At 42.4% G+C, this 18472-nt stretch overlaps 1 protein-coding gene across 2 annotated transcripts in view; it reads left to right on the forward strand.

Moving 5' to 3' along the window:
- The window catches only part of LOC143285447 (D-aspartate oxidase-like), a 31118-nt gene extending 14687 nt beyond the window's left edge, over positions 1-16431 (forward strand). For both annotated transcript variants that reach the window (XM_076592734.1, XM_076592733.1), the window contains exons 6-11: positions 1557-1611; positions 3973-4074; positions 6223-6290; positions 7571-7688; positions 9576-9674; positions 11408-16431. In XM_076592734.1, coding sequence (XP_076448849.1) covers positions 1557-1611; positions 3973-4074; positions 6223-6290; positions 7571-7688; positions 9576-9674; positions 11408-11527 — 562 coding nt within the window. In that variant the 3' untranslated portion in view covers positions 11528-16431. The remainder of the gene's footprint in view (positions 1-1556; positions 1612-3972; positions 4075-6222; positions 6291-7570; positions 7689-9575; positions 9675-11407) is intronic.
- The last annotated feature ends 2041 nt before the right edge of the window (positions 16432-18472 follow it).

Genomic DNA, 18472 nt, shown 5'->3' on the forward strand with positions numbered 1-18472 from the left:
CTGCGTTCGTGGGCTGCAACTCCCACGTTCACTCATGCACACGAGTGGGCTTTTACGTGTATGACCGTTTTTACCCCGCCATGTAGGCAGCCATATTCCGCTTTCGGGGGTGTGCATGCTGGGGTATGTTCTTGTTTCCATAACCCACCGAACGCTGACATGGATTACAGGATCTTTAACGTGCGTGTTTGATCTTCTGCTTGCGTATACACACGAAGGGGGTTTAGGCACTAACAGGTCTGCACATATGTTGACCTGGGAGATCGGAAAAATCTCCACCCTTTACCCACCAGGCGCCGTCACCGTGATTCGAACCCGGGACCCTCCGATTGAAAGTCCAACGCTTTAACCACTCGGCTATTGCGCCCGTCATGACTGGTGCATTACCCTGACTCTTGCCGTGTATCTGGGTCACCCGTTCTGCCCACACGGGGTGCATTACCCAGTGTTTGACTCATGGGTCGCTCTTTCTCCCCAGACAGGTTCATTGACTGGGTGTGACTCAACGCCTTACACCTTGGTCTTTCTTTCTCCCCAGGCCGGTGTGTTACCCAGCATGTGACTTGTGGGTCACAGACCTGGGTCACTCTTTCTCCCCAGACCTCTGGCACCCTCTCTGTGGGGTCTGATACCCCACACACCTAGAGTTCTGATTTCAGGGTCTGATACCCCACACACCTAGAGTTCTGATTTCAGGGTCTGATACCCCACACACCTAGAGTTCTGATTCAGGGTCTGATACCCCACACACCTAGAGTTCTGATTCAGGGTCTGACACCCCACACACCTAGAGTTCTGATTCAGGGTCTGACACCCCACACACCTAGAGTTCTGATTCAGGGTCTGACACCCCACACACCTAGATTTCTGATTCAGGGTCTGATACCCCACACACCTAGAGTTCTGATTCAGGGTCTGATACCCCACACACCTAGAGTTCTGATTCAGGGTCTGACACCCCACACACCTGGAGTTCTGATTCAGGGTCTGATACCCCCACACACCTAGAGTTCTGATTCAGGGTCTGATACCCCACACACCTGGAGTTCTGATTCAGGGTCTGATACCCCACACACCTAGAGTTCTGATTCAGGGTCTGATACCCCACACACCTAGAGTTCTGATTCAGGGTCTGATACCCCCACACACCTAGAGTTCTGATTCAGGGTCTGATACCCCACACACCTGGAGTTCTGATTCAGGGTCTGATACCCCACACACCTAGAGTTCTGATTCAGGGTCTGATCCCCCACACACCTAGAGTTCTGATTCAGGGTCTGATACCCCACACACCTAGAGTTCTGATTCAGGGTCTGACACCCCACACACCTAGAGTTCTGATTCAGGGTCTGACACCCCACACACCTAGAGTTCTGATTCAGGGAACAAGTTTTGTGTCGTGTCGTGTTATTCATTCCACACTTTTTAGATATACACACACACACCAGAGATTGCAAGGTGGGGAAGTGGGCTTGCCGTGTCCAGTTCCTCTTGAAATGTTCACACCCTCAGGCCACGCATTGTGTGTGTGTGTGTGTGTGTGTGTGTGTCAACAGATTCAGAGCCAATGGGGGTTCAGTGGAATGCCGAAGAGTCAACAACATTGAAGAGGTTTGTTTGTTGTGTGCTCTTTCTGGTTTTGTTGTTGTTGTTGTTTTTCTTTTCTGTTTTTGTTTGGCTTGAATAATCTGTAATTGTTCAACAGTGCACATGATTACAAATCAAGCAAAGACAAAAGAGCATCAACAAGCTTAAAGCTTATAGTGTGTTCACACGATGCACTTCACGTTTTTTTGTTTCTTGTTGTTGTTTTTCTTAGGTGTTTTTCTCTTTATTTTTTTAAGATAAAAGAGTTGAGATAAAAGAGTTGATCTAGAGTGATAAATGGGTGGGGTTTTTTTGGGGTTTTTTTTAATGTCCTGTGACATGTCTGGCAAAAGTTCCTGTTCATTGTGAAATAATTTGATTGATACACTACAATGAACAGGCGAGTGATCCAGTTGACTCAATACTCAGTTTGCTAGCGCTGCTTTAATTTTGTTTTGCTAATGAAGTCTTCTTCTTCTTCTTCTTCTGCGTTTGTGGGCTTCAACTCCCACGTTCACTCGTATATACGCGAGTGGGCTTTTTTACGTGTATAACCGTTTTTACCCCGCCATGTAGGCAGCCATACTCCGTTTTCGTGGGTGTGCATGCTGGGTATGTTTTTGTTTCCATAACCCACCAAACGCTGACATGGATTACAGGATCTTTAACGTGCGTATTTGATCTTATGCTTGCGCATACACACGAAGGGGGTTCAGGCACTGGCAGGTCTGCACATATGTTGACCTTGGAGATCATAAAAATCTCCACCCTTTACCCACCAGGCGCCGTCACCGTGATTCGAACCCGAGACCCTCAGATCGAAAGTCCAACACTTTAACCATTCGGCTATGGCGCCTGTCGCTAATGAAGTGATGTGTGGATTGGGTAGGTACTTTTGCTTATGGCTAATGTGTGTTGAGCATTGGTGGTTGAGAGCTGTTCAGATGGGGTTGGTGTGTGTCATGGTGTGGTGAATGTTTGGTAGTGTATGATGAGTTTTATGCAGTGGGTTGTGTTTAATGCACGGTACATGACAGTGTATGTCAGTTGGCAGACAGGTGTGACGTGGTCATGTGGTGTGTGTGTTTGTGTGTGTGTGTTTGTCAGGTGGCAGACAGGTATGACATGTCATGTGGTGTGTGTTTGTGTGTGTCAGTTGGCAGACAGGTATGACATGTCATGTGGGGGGTGTGTGTGTGTCAGTTGGCAGACAGATATAACGTGGTCATGTGGTGTGTGTGTGTCAGTTGGCAGACAGGTATGACATGGTCATGTGGTGTGTGTCAGTTGGCAGACAGGTATGACATGGTCATGTGGTGTGTGTCAGTTGGCAGACAGGTATGACATGGTCATGTGGTGTGTGTCAGTTGGCAGACAGGTATGATGTGGTCATGTGGTGTGTGTCAGTTGGCAGACAGGTATGATGTGGTCATGTGGTGTGTGTCAGTTGGCAGACAGGTATGACATGGTCATGTGGTGTGTGTCAGTTGGCAGACAGGTATGACATGGTCATGTGGTGTGTGTCAGTTGGCAGACAGGTACGACATGGTCATGTGGTGTGTGTCAGTTGGCAGACAGGTATGACATGGTCATGTGGTGTGTGTCAGTTGGCAGACAGGTATGATGTGGTCATGTGGTGAGTGTCAGTTGGCAGACAGGTATGATGTGGTCATGTGGTGTGTGTCAGTTGGCAGACAGGTATGATGTGGTCATGTGGTGTGTGTCAGTTGGCAGACAGGTATGATGTGGTCATGTGGTGAGTGTCAGTTGGCAGACAGGTATGATGTGGTCATGTGGTGTGTGTCAGTTGGCAGACAGGTATGACATGGTCATGTGGTGTGTGTCAGTTGGCAGACAGGTATGACATGGTCATGTGGTGTGTGTCAGTTGGCAGACAGGTATGATGTGGTCATGTGGTGTGTGTCAGTTGGCAGACAGGTATGACATGGTCATGTGGTGTGTGTCAGTTGGCAGACAGGTATGATGTGGTCATGTGGTGTGTGTCAGTTGGCAGACAGGTATGATGTGGTCATGTGGTGTGTGTGTGTGTGTGTCAGTTGGCAGACAGGTATGATGTGGTCATGTGGTGTGTGTCAGTTGGCAGACAGGTATGATGTGGTCATGTGGTGTGTGTCAGTTGGCAGACAGGTATGATGTGGTCATGTGGTGTGTGTTTGTATGTGTCATTTGGCAGACAGGTATGATGTGGTCATGTGGTGTGTGTGTGTGTGTGTCAGTTGGCAGACAGATATGATGTGGTCATGTGGTTTGTGTGTGTGTGTGAGTTGGCAGACAGGAATGACATGTCATGGGAGGGGTGTGTGTGTGTGTGTGTGAGTTGGCAGACAGGAATGACATGTCATGGGAGGGGTGTGTGTGTGTCAGTTGGCAGACAAGTATGACATGGTCGCCAACTGCACAGGACTCGGGGCCCAGCAGATGACCCCTGACCCCTCCATGTACCCTGTCCGGGGGCAGCTTGTGTTGGTCAGTCAGTTCCTGGACGCCCCCACCTTCCCTCTGCCTCTCTGTTTTGCTGCTGTCTGTGTCTGTATTTCTGTCTGTCTCTGTATTTCTGTCTGTCTGTATTTCTGTCTGTCTCTGTTTTTGTCTGTCTGTATTTCTGTCTGTCTGTATTTCTGTCTGCCTGATTTTGTCTGTATTTCTGTCTGCAATTGTGTCTGTCTGTATTTCTGTTTGTGTTTTTGTCTCTGTCTGTATTTTTGTATTTCTGTCATAGTCTGTATTTCTGTCTGTATTTTTGTCTGTCTGTATTTTTGTATTTCTGCCTCTATGTATTTCTGTCTGTGATTATGACTGTCTGTATTTCTCTCTGTATTTTCATCTGTGTTTCTGTTTGTCTGTATTTTCATCTGTATTTCTGTCTATATTTTTGTCTGTATTTATTTCTGTCTGTCTGTATTGCATTTGCTTCATTCAGACCTTTTATTTGTTTGGGTGTCATTATCAGAGCTGTTCTGCTTAAGATTGTGGTTTTAGTTTATTCAGTTATAGTTCAATTTATTCAAATGTTTTGTTGTTGTTGTTTTTTTCTTTTCTTCTAATTTTTTCCCCTGGTCACTCAGTGATACGATGCAATACAGGTAATGCCTCTTGCCCAGGCAAAGTTTGCTGCTCAGATATCAAGGAGTTCGTTGAAGAGGACTTCTTCTTCTTCTTCTGCGTTCACTCGTATGCACACGAGTGGGCTTTTACGTGTATGACCGTTTTTACCCCGCCATGTAGGCAGCCATACTCCGCTTTCGGGGGTGTGCATGCTGGGTATGTTCTTGTTTCCATAACCCACCGAACGCTGACATGGATTACAGGATCTTTAGCGTGCGTATTTGATCTTCTGCTTGCATATACACATGAAGGGGGTTCAGGCACTAGCAGGTCTGCACATATGTTGACCTGGGAGATCGGAAAAATCTCCACCCTTTACCCACCAGGCGCCGTCACCGTGATTCGAACCCGGGACCCTCAGATTGACAGTCCAACGCTTTAACCACTCGGCTATTGCGCCCGTCGTTGAAGAGGACAATCTGGGAAACAGTTTTGACAATTGACATGTGCTAGAGAACTGGACACACAGCTTCTTTAAGATAAGATAAGATAAGATAAGAATAACTTTATTATCTCCAACTGGAGAAATTTGGTCAGGCGCATTATCACAACATAGACAAGTAAACAACATGGGGACCATAACTGTAAAAGTCAACAACAGCTTTTACGAATATTACGAAGATACAAATGTAAAAAATATCACATACACCATTTCATACATACATCCACACACTGCAGGTAATAACTAGTATTCTTAATGTAAAAACAGAAAGAATTAAGAAACATTTGAATATAATTATAAACATAGCCTACTATACTGCACATTGATTATAATAGATAAGAATAAAGATAAATTGCGGAAAACCGCAACCACCCCCACCCCCCACCCCACCCCCACCCCCCACACACACGGATTACTTGATTAAACAAGAGTAATAAACATATGTTCTCAAATAAAAGCATTTCACATATTCGCTTTTAAAAACATTGCAGTTAATTATTACATCGTAATTATTAAACAGAAATATATTTAGGATATGGACGTTAGCATTCTTAAAGCCCATACAAACCAAACCAGGGAAGGTTCATCAACGTCAGATCAGATAAGGAACTGCTGCATTACATTTACAAGGCTAGATACCACTGGAAAGCTCATGGAACGCATGATGTGATACCGAGAAAAGAGGACTCGTATGCCTAACCAAGTATACAGAGGAGGCCACAGAGGAGGATATGCAGCTGCTACTTTTGCATTTGCTGTATCGATCGTTTATTTCTATGATTGGAGAGTTTCAAAAGTCTGTCACTTCGTTCTTTTTTTTTTTTTTTTTTTTTTGATTTTTTTAATTTTTTTTACTTTTATTTAATATATTTCTTTTGATATGATTAGAATGAGTTTCAAAAGTCTGTCTCTTTATTCTTTTTAAAAATGTTTTTATTGACTTTTTTTTTCTCAAACAAACCACTACAAACAGCCAGTTTCTGGGGTGAATAATTTGTCTGTGTAGAATGAATTGATGTACCCTAAGCAGCATGTGTGAGTGTGTGTTTGTCTTTATGCGTGTGCAGATAAAGGCGCCCTGGATCAAGCAGTTTGTCTACTGTGACAGTGCAAACCCCACCTACTTCATCCCCCAGTAAGTAGGAGTCCCCCGGTTCACTCCCCCTCTCTTCTGCCTCTCTCTCTCTCTCTGATTTAGCAGGGTATAAAACCATTTACAGTGAAAAACAAAATTTCCGCAAGTGGCAGGTGCAAGAGAAACTGAACTGAATAAGTCTTGTTTGCTTAGAGAGATAACTGGGAATATTGTTCTTGTGAGACAGCTGGGAATATTGTTCTTGTGAGATAGCTGGGAATGTTGTTACTGAGAGATAACTGGGAATATTGTTCTTGTGAGATAGCTGGGAATATTGTTCTTGTGAGATAGCTGGGAATGTTGTTACTGAGAGATAACTGGGAATATTGTTCTTGTGAGATAGCTGGGAATATTGTTACTGAGAGATAACTGGGAATATTGTTCTTGTGAGATAGCTGGGAATATTGTTCTTGTGAGATAGCTGGGAATGTTGTTACTGAGAGATAACTGGGAATATTGTTCTTGTGAGATAGCTGGGAATATTGTTCTTGTGAGATAACTGGGAATATTGTTCTTGTGAGATAGCTGGGAATATTGTTCTTGTGAGATAGCTGGGAATATTGTTACTGAGAGATAACTGGGAATATTGTTCTTGTGAGATAGCTGGGAATATTGTTCTTGTGAGATAACTGGGAATATTGTTCTCGTGAGATAGCTGGGAATATTGTTACTGTGAGATAACTGGGAATATTGTTCTTGTGAGATAGCTGGGAATATTGTTACTGAGAGATAACTGGGAATATTGTTCTCGTAAGATAGCTGTGAATATTGTTCTCGTGAGATAGCTGGGAATATTGTTACTGTGAGATAGCTGGGAATATTGTTCTTGTGAGATAGCTGTGAATATTGTTCTTGTGAGATAACTGGGAATATTGTTCTTGTGAGATAGCTGGGAATATTGTTCTTGTGAGATAGCTGGGAATATTGTAACTGTGAGAGGCTGCTGAAGCTGTGAAGGTGAAAATTGAGAAGTGCTGTTAAGTATCAATGCCTTTTTTCATCCCTGTAGATGTAAAATTGGAGGTGCTCTGTGTGAATTGCAAATGGCAGTTTAGTGCTTTAAATGTGCTCCGATTTGCGTCAGATTGCACCATTTTGAATGTGAATTTCAGTTGTTTTTTTCTGGAGGACCCACCGCTCCTCCCCCCCCAGGCCCCCCCCCCTTCCCCCTAAAATTTCAGGAAATCTTTAATTTCCTCTGTGGGAGCCCTGATTGTTATGATTGTTATATGTTATTGTGTTAGTTGTGTCTGTATACATATTGTGCCGACTGCTGACAGTGACAACCATGTCATCGTGGGGGGAACGCGGGAGCAAGGTGACTACAACCTCAACTTTTGTCCCAAAGTGCAGCAAAATATCTTGACCAGAGCTGAACGCATTCTCCCACAGATTAAGGTGATGTCTGAGTACATGTATGCACATGTGTGTGTGTGTGTGTGTGTGTTTAGTGGGCGTGGGGTTTGTATATGTTTAATATGTGTATGTGTTCATGTGTGTGTGTGTGTGTGTGTGTGTTGTATGCATACATGTATACATCAACATGCGTTTATGTGTGCGCAGTTTTATATGTTTGACTGTGTGTGTGAATGTGCAAGCATGTGTATATACCTACACATGTTCATGTGCAAGTGCATCTGGTCCATTGAAGAGTAATGTTCAGAGTCTCAGCACATGATTCAGCGCTATATAAATATATTATGATGATAATGATCGAAGTAGCGTTAGAAATAGTAGTAGTAGTAGTTGTAGTAGTAGTAGTAGCAGTATAGTTAAGTGCAGGGAAGGAGAGAAGTGAATAAAAAAAATAGTTGTCTTTCCTAACCAGTAATGTCAACACAAGCATTGATTATGTCTGTGTGAGGAGAGGGAGAGAAACTGACTTTGCTCCGAACAAGGCAGTGAACACGCAAATGAATGAAATTTTAGTCCTTTTGCATTCGTGGGCTGCAACTCACACGTTCACTCGTATGAACATGAGTGGGCTTTTACATGTATGACCGTTTTTACCCTGCCATGTAGGCAGCCATACTCCACTTTTGGGGGTGTGCATGCTGGGTATGTTCTTGTTTCCATAACCCACGGAACTCTGACATGGCCATGGATTACAGGATCTTTAACGTACGTATTTGATCCACTGCTTGCATATACACACAAAGGGGGTTCAGGCACTGGCAGGTCTGTACATATGTTGACCTGGAGATCGTAAAAATCTCAACCCTTTACCCACCAGGTGCCGTCACCGAGATTCGAACCCGGGACGCTCAGATTGAAAGTCCAACGCTTTAACCACTCAGCTTATGCACCTGTCAAGTTTTAGTCCATAAAACATTATACAGTTACTGAGCACATACTCACTTGATTGATTTTACTCAGATCAGAATTTCCTACACTGCCATTTGTCCTCTCTCTCTCTCTCTCTCTCTCTCTCTCTCTCCCCACCCCCCTCTTCTCCCCCCACTCCTTCATACACTCTGAAATGTGGCCACATCTCCCCCAACCTCTTTCCCACTTCCCCTACCTCCACACAGCATAAACCAAGTGCACACGCACACACAAGCATGCATTTGTATACTCACGATTCATGCTAAGGCTTACGCTTTCACAGACCACACACCCATAGATACACACTCAGACATGCATGAGCTGTGCACACATGTATGAACAAAGACTCACAGACACAGACACACACACACACACACATGCACATGCACACATGTATGCACACACACACACACACACACACACACACTTACTCTTCTTTTCACTGAAGACAGATGTATGTTCAGCAGCTGATTAGCAAACTCACATATGTGTCCCTCATTGCAGGGAAGTGATGATTGTTGTTGTGTGTTTGTGTGCATGCATGAAGGGGGTTCAGGCACTGGCAGGTCTGTACATATGTTGACCTGGAGATCGTAAAAATCATTATTATCATTATCATTATTATTATTGCAGATAGTCATGTTCGACTATGGCCATCAGAACAGCAGAGGCAGCAATGACTGCTGTCTCGGCCATCTGGGCTAGAGTTTGTTTACAGTGGAGAGTGTCTTGCCCAAGTTACATCAACCTCACTCTCTTGGCCAAGAGGGCTTTAGGAACAATCATTGTATGATTATACATGTATTATCATTATGATAGGATGATGAGGATGATGATTTCATTACTATCATTATTATTACCATTATCATTATCATGATGAGGGTTGTCGTCTAACATCACTTACAGTGAAAAGACGTTAAACTGAAGAAAGAAGGAACGAACGTTGTTGTGGGTGTGCAGGGAGCAGAGATAGTGGGGAACTGGGTGGGGCTGCGGCCGTCGCGTGACCCCCTGAGGCTGGAGAAGGAGCTGCTCCATGTCAAGGGCAAGAAGCTGAGGGTGAGGAGCAGGGGGATTTGGGGATGTGGGGATCGGGGGTGTCCTTGTCATGGCTGGTGGTGGTCTCCCCTTCTTCTGTTTCTGTCTTTCTCCTGCTTTTTCACTGTCTTGTTTTGGCTTTGTAGTTATTTGGGCATGCATGCTGCGCACATACACACACACATACACATGCTTGCACACACACGCACGTATATATATATATATATATATATATATATATATATATATATATATATATATATATATATATTAATCTATATCTATATAAATATATATATATATATGTATACTTGTGTACACATGCACATTCCAATTCACCCTTTGTATTTTCTGTCCCTCTGTCTCTTCACACCTCCCTCCCTCTGTCTCTGTCTTTCTGTCTCTGTCTCTCTGTCTCTCTCTCTCTCACCCCCTTGTCAATAGACCCTTACAGGTAATGACAATAAAAATGTCAAAGCGTCAAAGCGTCTCTCTCTCTTTCTCTTGTCTTTCTCTCTGTAAGAGATTTACCAAATGAACATGAACGTACAGCCAGCATACACGCTCACTGCACACGTAGTCATCAAGTCTTCTGATAAGTACAAATTCCCAGGGACTCCTTTACCACAATTCTTGGGAGTCCTAGACTGCCTTCAGAGGGTCACTCCAATGCTGCGTTCTGATCAGATCCGCTTTGCAACACACATGAACACAAAAGCAGGCATACCCTGTAGTCCTGATCATCTAGGTTTGTTGGCCAAGAAATGGTAAGGGAAACAACTTTTCATGGTAGCAGTTGATGTCAGACTGAAGCTGTGATGCAGGATGCAGATGTATCATGCTAAGGAAGGGCTGGTGCCCTTGGGGCACACAGCCTTGTCTTATTTACCCTGAGGAATTTAAGCTAATATGTCATGAACTATTGCTGTGCATTGTGTGTGTGTTTGAGACAGACAGACAGACAGACAAAGTTTTGTGTTCAACACAATTAATTTAAGTAGTCCGGATATAACCTTGTACATTTGGCTGGACAACAATGTCAAATATATGTGTGTGTCGTGGACACATTTTGGTTTGTCTTGTTCATATTCTTGATTATGGTGTCCTGTGGGGTCAGTTTTTTTCCCCCTATATTGATCATTGATGTTAGCTGTTAGCACTCTGGGCCCCCATACCAACAGAGATGCCAGCTGTTATGATTTCACTGTATTTTGTTACTCTGGATGGCAGTTTGTTTTGATGTTACGCCAGCGTCAAAATTGTTCCAACGAGTTCATTTTTGACTATATAGCATGGTGACATGCTTTCCTGTTGTAACATTAATCAGACACTCTAGATTTATCGATCAGGAGGCCAGGGCAGTCACTACTAATTGTGGCCTCACATGATAATGTTCAGCTAATTGCCTGCATGCTTACATAGAAACAGCATTGACTGGAGCAATCAGCTTAATCGTTTACCCGAACAAGAGAGAACATGGTTAAATCAAGTTGCGTTTTGGTCAAACAGCGTCTGTGCCCCAGTGGATTAAGCTATGGAGTGCAAGGAAGGAACAAGCTTATGCCGCTCAGATTCCAAGTGTTCCTACCAAATTTAAAATATTCCTACCAAATTTAAAATATTCCTACCAAATTTCCTGATTGTTCCTACAAACACTTGACAGGGGTTGGCATCTCTGTACCAAGGAGGTGGACTACGTTATAAATGCCAGTTGTTGTTATTACTATTATCAATGTAAATGGCTTTTTGGGCAGGTGGTGCACAACTACGGACACGGCGCCAACGGCATCACCCTCAGCTGGGGCACCAGTCTACAGGCCGCCAAGATGGCGCAGGAATTTGCCGCCGAGATTCCGCCCTCTGCTAAGCTGTGAAAACACAACAGCAACAGCCCTCCCTGCTCCCTTTTTTAGAGAGAGTTTAGCTAGTCTGAATTTCCTTGTCAGAACAGTCTGGCCTGGCCACATATGTACGCTGAAGGGTTCATGTATTATGTAGGGGATCCTGAATTTCGTGTCAAACTTGCTGGGTTTTGAACACTGTTGTGTGTATGTATCGCTACTGTTAAAGCACACTAGTTTTCTTGTGTCTTTTTCCATGCCTGTTTTTGTAAACAGATTGCTTTACATGATTATTTTTACACACAATCTTGCTTTTGTTTTTTTATTCAAGATGACGAGAAACATTCTTGACTTAAAGATAAATAAGAAAATGGTGAATTGCTTGTTTTTCATCCACCCGTTTTATGTGTTCAAGGCTTTCTTATCATTTCTTAACATTCTTTTGGCTAATGTCATGAAAACTTTGTCAATATCTTCAATCTGATGTTCAGATTTTCTGATTTGACAGACATCAAACTCTGTTGGCTTTGTCTTTTGAATAATTTGTTTCCTTATGTGCCACAATAACCTTTGATTCAGACAGCTTACTAATGATTTGCTTGTTGCCATTGTATTTAACACAAACTGGTCATACCTGAGGAGCTCATTTTGTTCAATGTTTTAAATGCACTGACTTCCAAACTGGCCTGTGACTTGGGAATTGAACACAGGCCTGCAGAGGGCAGGTGCTCCTGTTACATTGCTTTTGTCTCCCTGGCAATGGATGTTGATAGCAGCACACCTGAAGGTGCCTTCCTTGAATTTCACCTGGTTCGCTCACCTGTTCAGTTCTGTCTCTTGCCTGACACTGAACATGACTGATTGTAACACAGATGATTAAAACGCATTGTGAATGTTATATTACACTGTTGTGAACGATTGATTTTTCATTGCGACAGAGGTGATAAACCACATTGTGAATATTATTTTACCCTGTTGTTGTCATATGTGACATATTATGTTGTGATCATTTTATGACAGAGCTGTTATTTATGTCAATGATTTTTTTTCATATTTTTGTTATATTGGTTCTGTTATTTTTCAGCAAAATCAAATGTGTTTGAGGAAAGAAAGCCCCCCCACCTACCCCCACCCCCCACCCCTCACCCCTCTTTTTTTTTCCTTCCTGCACACCTGTTTTGCCAGTACAGTCCCGGCATTAGTTTGCGCCAGTTTAGCTGTTGTTGAAACTAACCGCAGTACATTAGCTGCTTGTGCCAAGTTAGCTGTTACTAAAACTTCACCCACCAATGCAGTAGTTGCTTACATCAGTTTAACTGTCATTGTAACAAACGCCAATACATGCTTGTGCCAACTGAGATGTTGCTGAAACTAATGCCAGTATGTTAACTCTTTCGTTCCTATTTTTCTATGAACCATTACTCCCCCTTGTTCCGAGATCCCCACCATGCGCATATTCCCTTCATTCCTGGATTTAGGGAAGAGAAAGAAAGTATGAAGCATGGTACTTATTTTGGAGGCTTACGGTAACGCGGCTCATTACAGTACACTAAGATTGTCATATACTGTTGTGTTCAGAATTGATGTGTGAAGTTGTCTGAGACCCTGTTGACACAAAAGGGTGACATCTCTGGTGACACTCAGGTGTAAAACAGGTGACTTTGGGGTCAAACACAATGCATACAACTACGTACTACATGCAGGACAGTGTTTTGCTTGCAGAGTATGCACATCATGCAGGTACTCACCGAGTAGTGCCTCATATGTATCTCAGTGCCACACTGCTAGTCATATCCATGAAAAACTGTCACAATTGTCACTACTATTGTCCTTATCACATGAATGATGTGAACTTTGTCTCAAAGAGAATATATGCCTTTCACTACACTAGCAGTCACTGAGCCAGAATCACCCGCTATCCGTGCTTCTGTAGCAACAGCTAATTGCACTCTCTCCTTGTCATTCATTTGAAACAGATCGAAATCAATATCTGTTAGAGCGTTGTAAAACTCATCATCAGAAAACTGGTCACAATCCGAACTTTCTACATATTCCGTTTTTCTGTGTCCGTGTGTCTACACAGCACATCGGCAAGAATGTAGCGGCGCCTGCTTTCCCACAGCCTAGGGAGGGGGAGGGGGTGTCTGGCATCCATTCCACTCATAAACACTGCCCCGTTAGTGATCCGGTCAAGGATAGATGACGTGCACTGATGACGCGACTCGCGGGAAGTTCAAAGCGCTTACCACGAGAAACGATTTTCCGGGCTGCAGGAAGGAAAGGGGGAATTCTCTGCTGCACGGTTTTCCGGCCTCCAGGAATGAACGGTAAAAATCCTGTAAACCGGAAAACCGTGCTGCAGGGATGAAAGAGTTAAGCTGCTTATTCCCTATCGTAGCTAACACCAGTACTGCAGCTGCTTGCTCCAGTTTAGCTGTTATTGTGATGATAGCCACCACCGAGCATGCAGCAGACATGGAAAAACGCTATCTTCATTCACAATGTCATGCCATGATAGTGTGATACAGTTTGAGAACTAGCATCAAAGCAGCGTTTGCTGGTGCCAACTGAGCTGTTGAGCTGTCAACGCTACCAAGTTTCGTTGTGAATGCTTTGCCATATTTGTTTTTGTTGATTTCATTTGATATTCTGATGACAATAGGTTGGGTAACAGCATAAAAAAAGAATTCAGTGTTGTGTTTAATTTTCATTCTTGTATATTTCATGGGATTATTTTTGTGTCTGCATGGAGTACTGGTCTGAAAATTTTATATATCATCTGGATTCTTTCTGCCTGTGCCATTTTACGATGTTTAGTTTGTATCTGCCAAAAGCTACAGTGCAGCGTCATACATATTTTTTCTGCCTTCAAGTGTACTTCTATTCCTATCAGAATGGTCTGCTCCAGAATTTAGCCAGAGACAACCTTTTCATTGCCATGTGCCAAGTGCATGCTACACACGGGACCTTGGTTTATCGTTTCATCCGATTGACTAGCATCCAGATCCACCACTCAAGATCTTGCAGAGAGAGAAAATATTGGCGAATATGGGATTTGAACCTGGGCGCTCAGATTCTCTCGCTTCCTAGGTGGATGCTTTACCGCTTGGCCACCACTCTGGATTCACCACAGTCCCCAAGTTTGTTTTTTCTGAGAATGACCCATATATTTGAACTGTTGTTGGCGTCCCATGTTTCAAATGGAAGAGATTCATCCATTATTACAGTCTTTTCATGACCTCAGTCCTTCCTCTTCTGATTGTTATCTTGTCATCACATGGTGTCAGGAATACTTTAAAGCTCCTGTGAAATCAAAGGAAATGGGGGGGGAAATGTGTTAGTTTGCTGTTGTTTTTATGAGAATTACTCTGGGACTTGTGATCAAAACTGCTTCTGATGACTGTCAAATGTAAGGTGTTAGCATACATGCGCATGTGCACAGGCACACACATACACACATGCACACGCATGTGCACCCACAATAATATTTAATTCTTCATCCTCAACTTATAAATTTTGTGTTAGTTTGTCCAAGTGTCCAACAACAGATTTCCTATAAGCATTCAGAAATGGAGAATGTTGGTGACGTGTTCAGTAGTGCAGCTCCTCCACAGCCAAACCAGGTTTTGGGAGCAGTGACAGTGATATTCTGGCATTGTGTATAGGGGACACTTTTTTTTTTATTTTTGGTCAGTTAATTTTATGATTGGCAAATTCTGCTTGATTGCTTTGTTCCCATCCTTCCCAACAGCATCTGTTTTTGTTTGTCTGTTGATTGTCTGGGTAACTAATCAAATTGATTATGTTGTTTTGTTTCCATCCCCCAAGTTTCCTTGCCTGCTATGGATTTCTCTTTCCAGTCACATGCGCAAACATATACAGTTCCAGGACATTCTCATAAACATGCACACAGACAGCCCGCACACGTTTTTTGTTGTTGTTTCTTCATGTCTAGCATCACTGTAGTGAACAGACATTGAATTCATGACCAGCATGTGATAGTAATGGTCAGGACATCAGGGAGTGTGTTAGTGCTAGTTTTTCCCTGCTTCATTTCCACCTCTCTCTTCAGAAATGATGGAATACAGTTGCTGAAAACCATTGCAGAAATCCAAATGTTATTGAATTCTCCAATCTATTTATGACAAAGAATGAGAGACGACTCAGCTGAAGCTGTTGTGAAAAGCTGCTTGTGTAAAGTTGTGGAAATTATTATTATATCATTTGCTGAGTCATTGAAAGATTACTCCTTTACTCGGTTTGAGTCCCATTTACATTGTCTCATTGAATGTTTTGTGTTGTTTTTAAACAGCACACATCATCTCATTGAATGTAAACAGAATTTGTATTGTTTTTAAACAACTGCATGTGATGATAATTTAAACTGCGCACTATTTCACTTTCACATTTTTTTTATTACGTATCGAACTATGTGATTTTGTCAGTGATATTGTTGCTATATATTGTATGCCTTTTTTAATATACCTCTTTTGGGTCTTTTCTGGAATAAACCTTGACCTAGAGCACAAGACCGCTTTCTACAATAGAAAGTCCACCATCTTTTTGTTTAATTTTGTGTTGCATGCTATTGTCTGATATCACATATTGTGAAATACAATTAAATGAATCTATTACTACTACTACTACCACTACTACTGCTACTACTACAACTACTACTGCTGCTTCTACCACTACATCACATGCTGAACTACATAAAAAGTTGAATGATTTTGTTATTATATTTTATGCCTAATAACTTAAATGAGGTGCTGTCTTGTATGCAAAGTAGTAAGTACTTTGTTCAGATGATTCATCTAGTTTGATTAACCATCATAATTTTATTCAATGTCAATTGTCTTGCATGTTAAGGGATTCCTGAATAATTAAGGAACATATATATGATATAAAGAAATGTAATTATGGTATTAAAAAAGAAAGTTCATCCAGCTGCACTTGTGTATGTCCTTTGATATGTGAAGCAGGAGACTGTGTGCAGGGAAGTTCTCATGTACATGCATGATTGAATTCAAATGGTCTTGAGTTTTTTACACTTGGCCGTCCATGTCTATGTTTGAGTTGTGAAGGTAAATAAGGCCAAATGAATACGCTTAATAGCCAAAAAAAGCGTAAGACGAGACAGAGCGTAAACCTGACAAGATGGCGTGGAGAGCCTTGCCCAAAGGAATGGTTCAGCGCTTATAGCTTTTAGAGGCATTTGATTGGCTGAGAGCGGACCAGGGCAAGACGGCTCGTCTTTTCATTGTTAGCCGCGCGAAATTTTGCCAAGCAGAGCAAACCGATAGGCCTAGTTTGCATCAGTTTGACATGGTAAGTATATGTAACACCAAACATGGAGTATAATAGAAACTCCTCCTTTTATGAGGAAGGCGGCAGAATGGTTCAGACACTGATCTCGCAGGCAGTGTCCGTGAAGGTCTGGCACCAAATCTTTCACTCACCCTTTGTCCCAAGTTTGACTGGAAATCAAACTGAGCATCTAGCCATTCGGATGAGACAATAAATCAAGGTCCTATGTGCAGCATACACTTGTTGCAGTGAAAAGAATCTACAGCAGCAGATGTAATGTCCTGGCAAAATTCTGTAAGAAGAAATCCTCTCTGATAGGCACACAAGTATATATCGGAATATGCATGCACTCAAGGCCTGACAAAGTGCATTGGGTTATGCTCCTGGGTCAGGCATCTGCCCAGCAGATGAGTTTTTGCAGGATATGAATTTGTCTGAATGCAGTGCCACCTCTTGGAGAAACTGAAAATGAGGTGTGAAGTATAGATGCAGGTCAACTGTCCATTAGGAATAATGATAATGAATACTGACGCTCACACCTCCCCAGGCAGGGAGCTCATTGCATTTACAATCTTTAAAATAAGTTATACATACATAAATATACATGCATCAGTCAAGTATGACACACTATACACAAACAGGTGTGTGCATACATAAACATGTGACGAGCTCAATAGTCAAGTGCTTAAAGCGTTGGTCTTTCAATCTGAGGGTCCCGGGTTTGAATCTCAGTAATGGTGCCTGGTGGGTAAAGGGTGGAGATTTTTCCAGTTTCCCAGTTCAACGTATGTGCAGACTTGCTAGTGCCTGAACCCCCACCTTCGTGTGTATATGCAAGCAGAGGATCAATTATGCATGTTAAAGGTCCTGTAATCCATGTCAGCGTTCGGTGGGTTATGGAAACAAGAATACACCCAACATGCAAACCCCCGAAAACAGATTATGGCTGCATACATGGCATTCCAAGAAGCACATCATTCAATGAGATGTAGGCAGAAAAGAGGTATTTTTTGAGAGATTTTTTTTCTTCCAACATTTTTATTCAAAGGTTTACAGATTCAAAATTTGTAGACTCTGTGCATTAGAAGGTGCAGGGTAATGGCATAATGATGTTCTAAATACTGACAAGTCCACAACAACATAGTGTAAACAAAACAATACATATTCAATAACATATTTGCCTGGTGTCATTATATAACTTAGTCTTGTACTAAACATGTATATAGAGACTATTCTTGCACAAATTTGTTATGTTCCATAGTTAAGTTAAAAGCATACTTGTCAACTTCATATGCCTGCTTGAGATCTTTTACAAACATTTGTAATGTTGGTTTTATTTTGTTGATTCTACATTTGTAGACATGGAATTTGGCTATCAATAAAATATGGGAGAAACACACATCAGTTTGTTTGTTTTTTGAGCTATTTTTAAAGTGAACTGGGGAGTCCAGGTGATGGACTGAGAAATGCAGTTTGTTCCATGCTACTGGGCCATGATAGGAGAAAGAGTGCCACCTTGGGATTTTCGGTTTCTTTGAGGAATTGTCAACACTGTGAAATCAGCAGCCGAGCGTAAAGATCCAGAAGGAGTTAAGATCAAAAGTAAGTTGGAAAAATATGTGGGTGCAGTGTGGTTTACAGTACAGTAACTTATCCTTTGAGAGATAGGCA

This window comes from Babylonia areolata, chromosome 9 (assembly GCF_041734735.1).
Source record: "Babylonia areolata isolate BAREFJ2019XMU chromosome 9, ASM4173473v1, whole genome shotgun sequence".
Lineage (NCBI taxonomy): Eukaryota > Metazoa > Mollusca > Gastropoda > Neogastropoda > Buccinidae > Babylonia > Babylonia areolata.